General features: G+C 39.3%; 1 protein-coding gene across 1 annotated transcript in view; it reads right to left on the bottom strand.

The window, feature by feature from the left end:
- Window positions 1-13497, bottom strand: part of NOL10 (nucleolar protein 10) — an 87029-nt gene extending 73532 nt beyond the window's left edge. The window contains exons 1-7 of the mRNA XM_007195653.2: window positions 13324-13497; window positions 9598-9643; window positions 6898-6996; window positions 4091-4168; window positions 2809-2846; window positions 1466-1602; window positions 661-726 (exon numbers count right to left, since the gene is read on the bottom strand). Coding sequence (XP_007195715.2) covers window positions 661-726; window positions 1466-1602; window positions 2809-2846; window positions 4091-4168; window positions 6898-6996; window positions 9598-9643; window positions 13324-13389 — 530 coding nt within the window. The 5' untranslated portion in view covers window positions 13390-13497. The remainder of the gene's footprint in view (window positions 1-660; window positions 727-1465; window positions 1603-2808; window positions 2847-4090; window positions 4169-6897; window positions 6997-9597; window positions 9644-13323) is intronic.
- Between the last annotated feature and the right edge of the window lie 223 nt (window positions 13498-13720).

Here is a 13720-nt window from a genome sequence, read left to right as displayed (position 1 = left end):
AACAAGCTACTTACCCTGAGTCTCAGCTGCCCTATCTGAAAAATGGAGATAACATAGTACCTATACTGTAAAAATTTGTTATAAGTTTCAAATGAGTGAATATATATAAAATCCTGAATAATGCTTGGCACATAGTAAGTGCTTTCACTACTGGTGTTGTTGCTATTACTCAGTATTAATCCTATTATGACAGATTCATTCCTAAAGGATTTCTCTATGAATAAAACAAAAGTACAGACCATAACATATGATGAAAAGAAAATGTGAAAAAATCTTAAATGTCTGCGAGCAAAAGCATAAAAAAATAAAATTAAAAAGTAGTACTCCAAGTTATTTCAAAATTTCTTTATAAAAGAAAATATCACAAAACCAAATCATGAATGAAAATTTAAAGAACACAGCAAAAAACAGTAACTGAATTTCTGGAGTGAGTTAAAAACTCTTCACATATATTAAAAAAAATTTTTTTTTAATTTTACGACATCACCAGGTCTTTTAGTGAATTTTTTGTGTGAGAAAAAATTTAATGTTACTCTTTTACCTAAGTTGCCCAGAGCTCTGCTTAAATGCAACAACATGTCATGTGACAACAAATTGGGCGTCTGGCTTCATCTCCAGGCCAAAATAAATACAGCAGGATTCTTATAACAAAACACTCACGCAGCATCAGTCTGTAGAGGATTCAGGAACCGTCCTTGTTCCAAGTTTAATCTATAAACTTCAGAGCTGCCAAACAATGAATAAAGTAAAAAATCCAGTAAACTACAATGAACGTTTCTTCAAGTAAATATAATTTTTAGAAACATGTATCTGTCATAAAGCATCACTTCCCTTTGTAAAACTGATACAAAAATGTATTCTAAACCTAAAAGATAACCACCTTACTTGTAAGTTTGTTCATGCATAAAAGTGATTTAAACTACCCATGTGCCAAGGAAATACTATGAAGTCATTAAGTAGAATATTATTTACAAATAACACAGAGAATACAAGATCCAAAATGTATCTATAAGTGTATGTATATAAGACTACAATGAAATAACAATAAAATACTAATAAGGGTTTCCTCTGAGTGGCATAATTATGGGTGATTTTTTTTCTTCTTTATTCTTTTTTATATTTTCCCAATTTTCTAAAATGGATATGTATTATTTTTATAATCATAAAGAAGGCAGCATTTAAGAATAAAAGTTTTAAAATGCATGCAATGGGGCTAAGATACTGACTTCACACCACTGCTACACTACTGGGTCACCCATGTCTCTCTAGATTTAGAGCACCATGCTAATAGAAGTCAAGGATGTAATTTCTAAATGAGCCAGTCACTTTGGAACTACACTCTTTGAGCAACTATAAGGCAGGGATAATGTCTTATTCTTCTTTTAATCCCTCTCCTCAATTTTAAGAACAGAAGTTGCCTGGGGAGGTGGAAAGGAGAAAACAAAGGGTGATTAGATCCCAATACCTTGCGCCAACAAAGTACAAGTCACAGGATGGATAATGGTAAGAAAAATCTCTCCCAAACTTTGGTATTCTGGTTTTGTAGTAGAAACCTGATTGTGAATGAAATTCGATGTATCTATCATTATGCAGGAAGAGAATCTGAAAATGAAACAAGAAAATTAGTTTGCTTAGGTTAAAGTATTTATTTCATCATCATCACTGAAACTGGCAAAGCAAGAAAATCTCTGATCTCTCTCATCCTCCTTCTTGCTCTCTGTAAACGCATGTGTATAAACACAACTCGCCATCATGGTTAAGAAATGTGTTTAAGAATCAAACCTCCATTAGTTACTTAATGCCTTCCTGCATCTTAGATAGGTTTTTTGGCAAACTTTACCTTCTAACTGAAAGACTTAATCCAAATGCCCTTCATTTATCTGGCACCAGCACTTTGTAATGAAGAGCACTGCTCAGTAACCTCAGTGAGTCATTTCCTATTTTACTTAAGAACACATTTTAATAATCTCACTATTATCACACAGAGTTTGATAGACTCCTTGTATAAATTTAACGTATTACAAAGGTATCTTAAAAATCTGCAGATGGTATTTAAAAGCAAACTTATCAATATCTAGAGAAAATATACTATAAAATTACAAGTCCCAAAACATGATAAACGGCTACCACAGGCAAAAGGATAAACTGTACTCCATAGTTTCCAGAACTGAAGACAACATAGAAAGCATGTCAGCTCTGAAAATTCAATTTTCCTTCATGATGACATCTGTAAAAGTTTTTCATTTTAAATTGAATAAGGCACTTTTACTGACAATCTTGTAACTGTTGAAAATTACTACAAGAGTTGAAAGATGCACTAATGGCACCAAAAAAGAAAGAAAAGGAAACATAAATATATTAGCTGTGTCTTGAACTGTTTCAGTATATGCACAACCACTTATTTGCAGGGTTAAGAGAATTAAACGTACAACACTGCTACTGTACTTTTCACATATGAATAAGAAAATGAAAATAATAAATGCAATAATGAAAATCACACATCTAGAACATAAGATGGTCTAAAAAGATGACTGCTATCAATTCTTAAAAATATAGAAAAGGTTTCATTCATACATGCTATGGAAAACTTATTTCGATGTTAGACTGGCCAAAGGCTATCTCTATCCCAGTTGTCACACACATGTGACAAACTAAATATATATTAATAGAAAACAATAGGTTTTATTTTACTATACAGCCATTTTAAATTTAACAATGGAAACATCATAAAAACACTTATCGTAAAAACAAATCCCACTCATTCACTTCTTGAGGACAGGCAGTAAAAACCAATGCTATAAAGCGTACCTTTGAATAGTCATCAGACAAAGTTTCAAAGGTGACAACTGAAAAATAAGAAATAGTAGGAAAAATACAATTATCAGTCCACTTTTTTAATAAAAATACAAACTTGATGAAAGATTCTAACGCAACACAAATACTATATACAAATGCTGGGTTTTTCTTCCTTTTTTTGCACCTACATAACACAAGAACAAAGTTTCCATGTTATATTGCCCCCCAAAACACCAAATGGAAAATTAAAAGCTTTATAGTTTCTTTATACAGATCAGCTAGATTTTCTACAGAACTGAAGCAAATTAAATAATAAATTTACAAAACATAATGACTTCCAAATTTTGTCACAGTTTTGCTGAGATGTTCAAAGTAAAACAACAAACATTAAAACCTCAAAACTTTTTGCTTTAAAAAAGGTAACAGTAACTTTTTACTCATTCACAGTATACCTGCTAAATGAAAATAAAGAATGAAAACAGTTATTATTAGCGGCACATGGAGTTTGTCCTGTTTTTTAAAAAGAAGACAGTGAAACAAGTTAAGAGAATACATATCCCATTAACTTCTTTTCCCTCAATCTCAAACATGGGGCCACCTGACAAAAATACCTGAACTCTCCCATTTCAACCTGAGCCCTGTGCCAGGCAGAATTCTAAGAATGACCCCACTGACCTTCCCCCTGGGACAGTCCCCTCCTCCGGAGAGTGCGGGTGGACGCTGTCAACCTGAGGAGACACCGCTCTTGTGATTACATCACGTTCTATGGCAAAGGAGAGATTTATAATCACACGAGTCCTTTCAAAGCAGAGTTTTCTCCAGCTGGCGGCAGAAGGGACGGTCAGAGAGATTCAGAGCACAAGAAGGGTCCAATGAGCTGCTGCTGGCTTGAAGGAGGAGGGGACCAGGTGAGGAGGAATGCAGGGGTCTCTAGAAGCTGAGCATGGCCCCAGGCTGAGAGCCAGCAGCAAAGGGGTCCCTAGACCTACAACCAAAACAAACTGCATTCTGCCAACATCCTGTATGTTTGAAAAGGGGTCTTGCCCAGGGCCCCTGGAAGAGTCCCACCTGGCTGACACCTTGAGGTCAGCCCTGAGCACAGAACACAGGAAAGCCTGGACGGACTTTACCTACAGAGCTATGAGCTAATAAATGAATCTTTTTTAAGCTGCCACGTTTATTGCAATTTGTTACACAGCACAGAAAACTGATACACAACCCATGCCCATTTTAAAAAGCAGAAAAGCAGCCAAATATAAAAACTATTTTTGTGATTTCAAATATAACCTCTTACCTTCTGAATCTAAACACCTTTCAAACTTCAAGGATAATTGATAGGTGTCATAACATCGAACTCGAGGTTTATATGTTCCTATAAAAAAATTTAATGTGATGTAAAACCTAAAGGACATACTTTTCATTATCAATATCCTGCAGATATGTTGAGTACACTTTTTGTTTAGAGGTAAGTAAGATTCATTATAAGCACATCAAACAAAAAGAACTTAAAAGCAGCCCTCTCCTAAAATGGATGGCTAGTGGGAAGCTGGTGCATAGCACAGGGAGATCAGCTTGATGTTTTGTGACAATCTAGAGGCGTGGGATAAGGAGGGTGGGAGGGAGGCTCAAAAGGGAGGGGATATGGAGACATACGTATGCATATGGCTGATTCACTTTGTTGTACAGCAGAAACTAACACAACACTGTAAAGCAATTATACGCCAATAAAGATATTAAAAAAAAAAAGCAGCCCTCTCCAACATCCCAAGGGAAAAATGAACAAAGGATATAAACAAGCAAGACACAGAAAATGTATAAACCTGTGTATGAAATACAAATAGCTAATCAACTTCACAAATAATCTAACAAAGTAGATTTTTTAAAAATTACTTTTTGTCAATATTTATAAAATAGATAAATAATAAGAACCTGCTGTATAAAAAAATAAAATTCAAAAATTCAAAAAACAAATTCAAAAAAAATTAGTTTTTGTCTATCAAATGGCAAAGATGAAAAAATGGTTAGTATCTGCATTGAGGTTGCTGTTCAAAAAAAGTTCTCTCATACTTTGGTGATAAGTATAAATTGTTACAAATTCTTTGGAGGACAATCTGGCAATATCTATAAAATATGTAATGCTCATACACCTTATATCTGTATTTCAACTTATACAAATTTATTCTACAGAAACACACCCATAAGTGTAGCAAAGACATGAAGAATGTTCACTGCAGCATTATTTACTGATGGCCAAAAATTGAAAGCAAATTAAATGTCCACTGATAGGGAAACGATTAAATAAATGATGGTAAATCATTATAGAGGTTATAAAGAGGATGACGCAGACCTGTAACTCCTGACATGGAAAGCTGCCAAAACATATTACAAAGTGAAAGGGAGAGTGAGTAGAGCAGGTGCAGTGAGGGCTGCAGAGTGGCGCTTATACTGTGATCTGGCTTTTGTAAAACTCAACAATGACAATGTTAGTACTCGGTACAGAAAGAAGATGGAGGAATAAGCACAGTGATATTTTGTATATTTTAGTGTCATCTTAGGGCCTTTCACATTTTATCTTATGTATTTCTATAATGTTTGCATTTTTTTTTAAGTTTATCATGAAAAGAAAAAGACTGACTTTTAAAACCACTGAGGATATTTTTAAAAGAAAGGAATGAAGTAGTCCTATGTTTTCTGGCATGGATCAAAGCCCAAGATCTCATTTAAAAATAGTATATAGTATAGTATATATACACACACATACTCTATATACAATATATATGTTATATATAATCTATAATTTTAATCTAGATTCTGAACATAAAACTGGACGCTAAAAAATGTGGATAGTGTTAGTAATGAGACCACCATTGACACAGAACAAAAGAGACTAGCACGTGGATGTATAAAAGTTGTCAAATAAGAAAGCGGTTGGAAAAGAGATATAGATGGATAATGTTAAGCCAACAAAAAAAAAAATGTAAGTGGACAATACCCAGGATATATGTAGCAAAATCACAAACAAAAAAAGGTTGGGTAATGCTGTTCTAACTTATATTAAAAGTTCCCTATATTTGATGACTTTTTGATACTGATGAATACTGCTAACATAAAATCTTAGTGACATAAAAAATACTAGTATATGATAGAGAAATTCATTATGATAAAAATGACCTTTCCTATCATTCATTGTTGGTGGGAGTACAAAATGATCTGACTACTTTGGAAAACCATCTGGCAGTTTCTTATCAAACTAAATATATACCTACCCTATGACCCAGCAATGTCCTCAAAACAGACTTGTACAAGATGGTTCATAATGCTTTACCAGTAACAGTCGAAGAATGAAAATAGCCCAGGTGTCCACCAAAGGAAGAATAAATTAACAAAGTGTGGCATATTCCTATAAGGAAATACCATTTGCTAATAAAAAAAGAACACATTACTGACACATATAATGGCATGAATGAATCTGAAATATGAAGTCCTAGATGAAATAAGTCTTACACAAAAAAAGTACATAGTGTATGACTGCACTTACATGAAGTCCATTTAAAACAGGCTACACTTGTCTGTGGTGAAAAAATAAATCACAGCAGAAGCTGGCTACACATGGGTGGGAGCAGGGATTGACTGTGAGGGGCATAACGGAATGCTCTGGATGAAAGAATGTTTTGTATGTTGGTAGGGGTTTGGGCTACACAGGCATATGCATTTGTCCGAACTCATCAATGTACTTATACAAATTTATCTTTAAAAAAAAAAGCCATAAACGAATACTGAACTCTAGTTAATGATGTACACACTGAGGTATTTAGGGGTGAAGAATACTAATACCTGCAACTTACTCTGAAATGCATCAAAAAACAGGATGGATTGATGGATGGCAGAAAGATGGATAGACAGATATGTGATGAAGCAAATACAGCAAACTATTGAAGAATCTAGGTGACAGGCTGTTCACTATACAGTTTTTTCAATATTTCTATATGTTTGAAATTTTTTAATAATACAATGTCAGGGTAATTTTTAAAAAGTGACCTTTCCCACCACAGCATTTCCTGCTACGAAGTATATGTAAATCATAACCAAAAAGATGCTTACCGGTTGCTAAAATATACTGCCCATCTTTTGATACCTTAATAGTGGTACAAACAGTAGGCATTTCAAAATCCTGAATAAGTTCAATTCTCCTACGGACATCTACAAAGAAAGAAGACAAATAACTGGTTTAACCGCCACGTGCTTACTCTGTGTCCAGGAAGACAGTATTCAGAGTGGTCACTACCAACGGCAACGCCCCAGTGCTTCCCAGCCTCGGGAAGGCGCACGGACACAGCCCCGCCCATGACACAGCAAGCTTTTCTCTTAGCTCATACCTTATTTTTCTAAACTAAGTATTTTATTTTTATTTTTCAAAAAGGAAAAGGTGTCATCGTTAATTGGAAAAAAAAGTGTCCATAATAGTGCATCAAACATCCAGTTTCAAGCCCGGGATAAAGGGGGAACAGAATAAACATTAAACCACTATTGTTATTCAATCATGGATCATGGCTAAGACAAAAATCTTTACCATTTTTTCTCCTAAATAATAACAAGTCTAAACCTTTAAAATCTTAAGTTTATATAAGAAGCTGCTACCAAGCTGACTTTTGCCTCTTTGTGGCAGCACTGACCTGCGGCCAAGAAGATCCAGGCTAGAGGAAGCCTTAGAGCAATCTCTCTGGGTCAAAACACTTAAATGTACTCTCACAAAAACTGGTTCCCTGCAACAAGAAAGTGTGGATTCTTGCTGGCTGCTATTGTAACAATGTGCCCACTGTAAGGACCGTGTATGACTCTCTGGCACATTATTGCCTTGTTCACTAAACCAACCAACTGAGCAGGAGTGGCCCACTCAATTTGGAAGACACATGACAGTTTTGAGATGGGCTGGAAAGGAGTCAATGAACAATTTTTTCCTCTAAGTAATCTGAATCTGTTTTCTTACACGCTAGAACACTGGAGTGTAATGAGAGAATCAGAAGAAATCAAAATCAGTAAGCACTGCGAAAGCAGCAATTATTCTTTTCCTTTGATTTAAAGTTGTAATTTTCTAATTTTATATAAAGCCTACTTTTCCAAGATGCTTGCTTTGAGGTATTTATCTCACATCCAGAAACCTTTTCAATATCTTAGGTCTTTGATTTTCAGAAAATAACTTGAACAAAATATGTGGGAAGTTAATCATCTTTCAACTATGACAACTTGTAACAGAAAAAATTTAATGAAAATTTGTCCAAAATGATTTAAGTTAAAAACTGATCTTACAAACCTATCTCCCCTGCTGTCATAACTTAAAGAATCAAAATCTTCTACAATGATCATATGTTCATGTTCATATGTCCTGTATGTAAAATTACTTTGTTCATTGTTCATGAAAGAAAATGTTCATTGTCTCTATATCTCAAAAACTGACAAATGGATTTAACAAATGGAAAAAGATACGATACACTGGAAAACAAAGTGATTATGGAAGTGTTAGGAGAGCTAGTCCTTCTAGCACTGCTTGCATTCCTATTGGCCTTGCTGGGTATGGCGAGACTGTAAGGCCCTGGCCACTCCTTTACCTGAGCCATTTCTCAGCATTATTTATGGAGCTGGGAACCTCCACAGGTGAGTCTCCTCTAGACAAAGAGCAGGCTTGTTCACTGCTTGCTGTGAAGGCAGTGGACTTCTCAAGTTCAGTGCTCCTCAGCTGCAACACAAACCCACTGCATGCAATGCACCTATCTGGGCCACACTGAGTGCCCCTGCAGAACCTGGGCAGGGGGGGACAGAAGCAGGCTGGTGCTCAGGCTATCTGCTGTGCCGCCTGAGGAATGGAGCCCTTGTCTCTGACCCAGGAGTCTTATGTCTTCTGCTATCATCCATGAAACAGTAACAAGCTAACTTACCAGTGCTTAAGTAGGTAAAACCAAACCCCATACCCATGGGACTGTATCAAGCACAACAAAGGTTTTCTTAAGAAGGAAAAGGCGGCTTCCCTGGTGGCGCAGTGGTTAAGAATCCACCTGCCAGTGCAGGGGACACGGGTTCAAGCCCTGGTCCGGGAAGATCCCACATGCTGCAGAGAAACTAAGCCCATGCGCCACAACTACTGAGCCCACGTGCCACAACTGCTGAAGCCCACAGGCCTAGAGCCCGTGCTCCACAACAAGAGAAGCCACCGCAATGAGAAGCCCGCGCACCGCAAAGAAGAGTAGCCCCCGCTCGCCGCAACTAGAGAAAGCCCACGCATAGCAACAAAAAAACCCAACAGAGCCATAAATAAATAAATAAATAAAAATTTTAAAAAAAAGAAGGAAAAGGGCAGGAAGTTTATTTTCCACTGAATGAATTCCAGTGTGTTTTGTTTTTTTTTTGGTTTATTTATTTATTTATTTATTTATTTATGGTTGTGTTGGGTCTTCATTTCTGTGCGAGGGCTTTCTCTAGTTGCGGCGAGCGGGGGCCACTCTTCATCGCGGTGCACGGGCCTCTCACTATCGCGGCCTCTCCCGTTGCGGAGCACAGGCTCCAGACGCGCAGGCTCAGCAATTGTGGCTCACGGGCCTAGTCACTCCGCGGCATGTGCGATCTTCCCAGACTAGGGCTCGAACCCGTGTCCCCTGCATTGGCAGGCAGATTCTCAACCACTGCGCCACCAGGGAAGCCCCACCACTGTGTTTTTGTAAACCTTCACTTAAACAGGATAACAGTAAATGAGAAAAGCATTATAATGTGGATCACAAATGTAACTGAAATGAAAAAAATAATACTCACCGACATCTTTCTTCTGAAGTGCTCTCTTTTTTCTGTCAGAAAGCCACTTAAAGAAAACAGAGAGACCTTATTTTAAAACATATTTACTTGAATTGTTTCTCTGCTTACAAAAATAATACATGCTCATATTAAAAAATTGAAACTTTACAGGAACATATAACATAGAAAATGAAAGTACTCTGTAATCCTAACCCTACTGTTAACATCCTGTTACTTGGATTTTTTTCTGTTATATATTTACATAAACTAGACAGTAAATTTTTAGAACTTCCATATTTTACACAAGAGAAAACTAGTTCGTCTAATCAGCCTAAGGGAAAGGAGTGAGCCTCAAGTATTATGGGTTATAACTAACATATGGAACTTCATTTAGGTGAAATTGTACAAAGCAAACATTAAATGGAGAAAGTTTCTTAAAGAAATATATTTTTTACAAAACATAAACCTAGATAAATAACTGACCAAACAGCTGACACTTGATAATAAAGAAATGATACTTTTAAAAGTCCCATTCGCTGACACCAGATTTTGTTCTGTAATTCCTGTACCTTATTTTAGCTTGCAGCATAGGTCCATGCATGAACAGGTACCAATGATGAAGCACGAATCACTACGATTACCTTAAAGCAGTGGTTCGCAACCAGGGGCAATTTTGCCTCCAAAGGGCATCTGGCAATTCTTAAAGCGTACTTGGCTGCCACAGTGGGAAGGGGTGGGCGCTCCTGGCAACTAGTGGGTAGAGGTCAGGGATGCTGGCAAAGCTCCTACAAGGCACAGGGCAGCCTGTACAACAAGCGCTGTCCAGCCCAACACGTCAATAGTGACGAGGTTAAGAAGCCATACCCTCAGGACAGTGCAAGAGAAAAATTAACAGATGTCATTTCTAAAAGCACAAACCCAATGTACAGCCCATGTCAGACACAGGACATTATAATCTTTAGGACTCTCTGGTCATGTAGTCCCACTCCTGAAGACCCTAAGTGTGACGCCTGAGGCAGTGTCGACACTGGAACAGGTGTCACTCTTTGAAGGGCCTGAGTCTGAGCCAGAGCTCTCCTCCTGCCTTTGTCTTTAGGGCATTGATTTACAGGTCTGTGCTAGTCTTTGTGATTACACTACTCTGATTTCATTTTAGGCAGAAATGTTTCAATTAAAGGTGATGTTAAACTATATTTCTGGGCACTCGATACATTCTTCTACATCAACCTAATAGAAGCAAAACAAAGGGCTTCTCCTTTAATAGGGGATTCGATTTCCTCTTCTCAGGGAGTTATGCTAAAGAAGGGGGCAGTTCATTCAGTAGCTGGTCTCACACATCATGAGCTTGGGGCAAAGAGGAGGGGACTGAGATTGCCTCCTAAATGGGAGCCTGGGACCTAAAAGAGCCAGAAATTCCTTACAACAGTGATGATGGAAAACAGTTGAAAAATGATGAAAAACAGTTCACTCTGGAGTTTCTGTACAAACTGACAGCACTACAGGAGAGCACACAAGAAAGAGTCAGCGCGGGGCAGGAATGAATCAGTCTAAGTTTTAAAAGTTCACCAAAGAACTGAAAGTTGTCACTGATATCAGGCATCCTCTTTGTGCTCCATAAAATCACAGCTGATAGAGAATGTCACTTTACCAATGCCAAATAATTTAACCAGAAACCCAGCAAAAGAGCTCTGGAAATGCTGATGACCTAATTCTCTCACTAGACAGGTACCCCGCCATTGTTGAAAAAAAACAAAACAAAAGAAAAGAAAAAAAAAAAAAAACCCTGCTTGATCTTACATTTGAAGTAGGTAAAGCAAAATAGGCAATTTGTTGATAAGTCAGAATTACTTTAAAAGAAGATTCAGAGAGATTCCCTAACAGGATACACATACCTGTTTACTCAACATTTCCACCTGATGTTTATTAGAACATCAAACCTTCAGTACCAAAAATAAAACTTTTAATACCTTTTGCTCACTACCTTCCCCCGACCCCCAATGTGCTCAATTCTCCATTTCAGTTATCAGCAACACTGTGTACCCAGTCATTCAGATCCAAACCCTAAGAGTTCTCTTTTGATTCTTTCCTTCACCTCAACTCCCTACGACTATCCAACCCATTAGCCTACCTCCAAAACACCTCCTTTACCCCACCCAGTCTTAGCATCTCCTCTGCTACCATCCTAGCCCGAGCCACCCGTCTCTCAGTTGGACCACCTAACTCATCCCCACTCACACCCTCCCCAGCTGCAGTAATTTATCAGAGAGCAGCCAGTCTGAAACCCAGCGACAGCTTCCAACAGCACTAAGAATAAAACCCTAACTTCCTGCCTTGGCCTACAAGGCCCACCTCTCCAGCCTCAGCTGTCCCCACCCTCTTGCCCCACTCAGCATTCCACAGCCACAACCGTGCTTCTCCTGTTTCTCCAACGTGCCAAGTGCCTTCCATTGTGGGTCACTGACACTTTCTGTTCCCTCAGTATGGAAAACTCTTCCTTTCCCCCATCTTCACAAGACTCGATCCTTTTCATCATCCAAGTTTCTGTTCAAATGTTACCCCCTTGTAGAGGGGCCTTCCCTGAGGGCTTAAGTCCAAACCACTTTCTCTAAACAATTCATCCACAAGTGCTCTCTTATAGACACTCAGCACTGAAAGCACTTTTCAGTATCTTAAGTTGTCCTATTTGCTTACTTATTATCCTTTTCCCCAACAGGGAACCTTATCTGACCGGTTCATCACGTATCCCAAAACTTAGAACAGGGCTGCCTGCAGGTATTCACGTCTCAGCAAATGTGCAGAACCAAAGAACAAAATGAGACGGATCATGCTGTGTGACAAACAGCTGGAGAACGAGGAGTTATTTAACCTGAATTCTGAGAAGAATCTAATCACTGGCTCCAAATCTTTTTAGGGTCGGACACAAGGAAGAGTTACACTAATTCTGATTTCCAAGGGCAGGACTCAGAGCAACAGCGGCATGTAGAAAGGGGGCGTGTTTTAAAACAACTGTCTAACAAGCAGTCTCAAAATGGAAGAACTTCTGCCAAAAGTTTCTTCTCACTGGCAGTGCTTCGACAGCAGCCTGACCAGCACTTATGAGAAATAACATCCAAGCTACAGAGCCCAGGCGGATGACTCTGGACAAGTCACCCTTCCCCTCGCTGGATCTTTTGCATATTTTCAACATGAAAAGATTGGAAGAGAATGGCTGACTTTCCAAACGCCTTCCAATTCTGACGTCCTAAGACTCAACGAAATCAAGTTAAGTTCAGCAAGGTTCAAAAATACTGCCGTCCACATCATAAATGCTGCTGACGCAAAGTCTGCATTTCTCTTCACTGCTGTATTTCTAGAACTTGGCATATAACAGGAATTCGACGAAAAGCTGATGAGCGGACATTAAAATGGGGAAAAAATACCTGTCAACCAATCTGTCCACGTTTTCCTCCTCGGTGTGGCAGCGACTGTGAACATTATACAAGCCCAAAGGGACAGTTCCTCTGTTCTAGAGAACTCTACCCAAAAAAAGTCCAAGCCAACTCATCAATCCCGATCACCCCTCGGCCCAGGTACTGGCGCGGTGACAGCACTGTCCTCGTCTCCCAGCACCGACCAGCTCCCCCAGGCACCGTCCCTGGCTCTGGGCCTCCCCTAGTCTGGCCGGCCCGGGCCCAGCGGAAACTACCAGGGACAGGGAGGAGGACAGGGGCGGCTGCCCCGCGAGGAGGAGGACCCGACGTGACTCACCTCGGGAAGGGACTTGCCGCAGCTGAGACTGTAAATCTTCACTTCGTTGAGGCTGGAGACCTGCATCGCGGCGCCGAGGAGCAGCGACCCGCGTTCCAGTCCAGGACCCTGCAGTGCACGCAAGCACCCGAATCTCAGGGCTTCTTGGGGCGCCTGGGCGGCGTGGGGCCGCGGCGCTGGTGCTGGGTGATGACGCACTTCCGGGCGCCGGAAAAAGCGCCGGTCCCGGAAGTGGGAAAGCGGCGGAGTTAGGGAAGGGTAACTAGTGAGGTCCGGGAGGCGGCGGGGCTGGGAGCGACCTTAATATGGGGAGGGCGAAGAATTGCTTCCCCTTTTCTCATCAGGGAGGAGCAGGAAGCTCTTAGGGTCCCTGCTCAGGCCGAAGGGTCGAGGTACA

The sequence above is a fragment of the Balaenoptera acutorostrata genome, chromosome 12, assembly GCF_949987535.1.
Source record: "Balaenoptera acutorostrata chromosome 12, mBalAcu1.1, whole genome shotgun sequence".
In the NCBI taxonomy this organism is placed as follows: Eukaryota; Metazoa; Chordata; class Mammalia; order Artiodactyla; family Balaenopteridae; genus Balaenoptera; species Balaenoptera acutorostrata.
The sequence above is the reverse complement of the archived record's forward strand: the minus strand, read 5'-3'. Positions and strand labels throughout refer to the sequence as shown.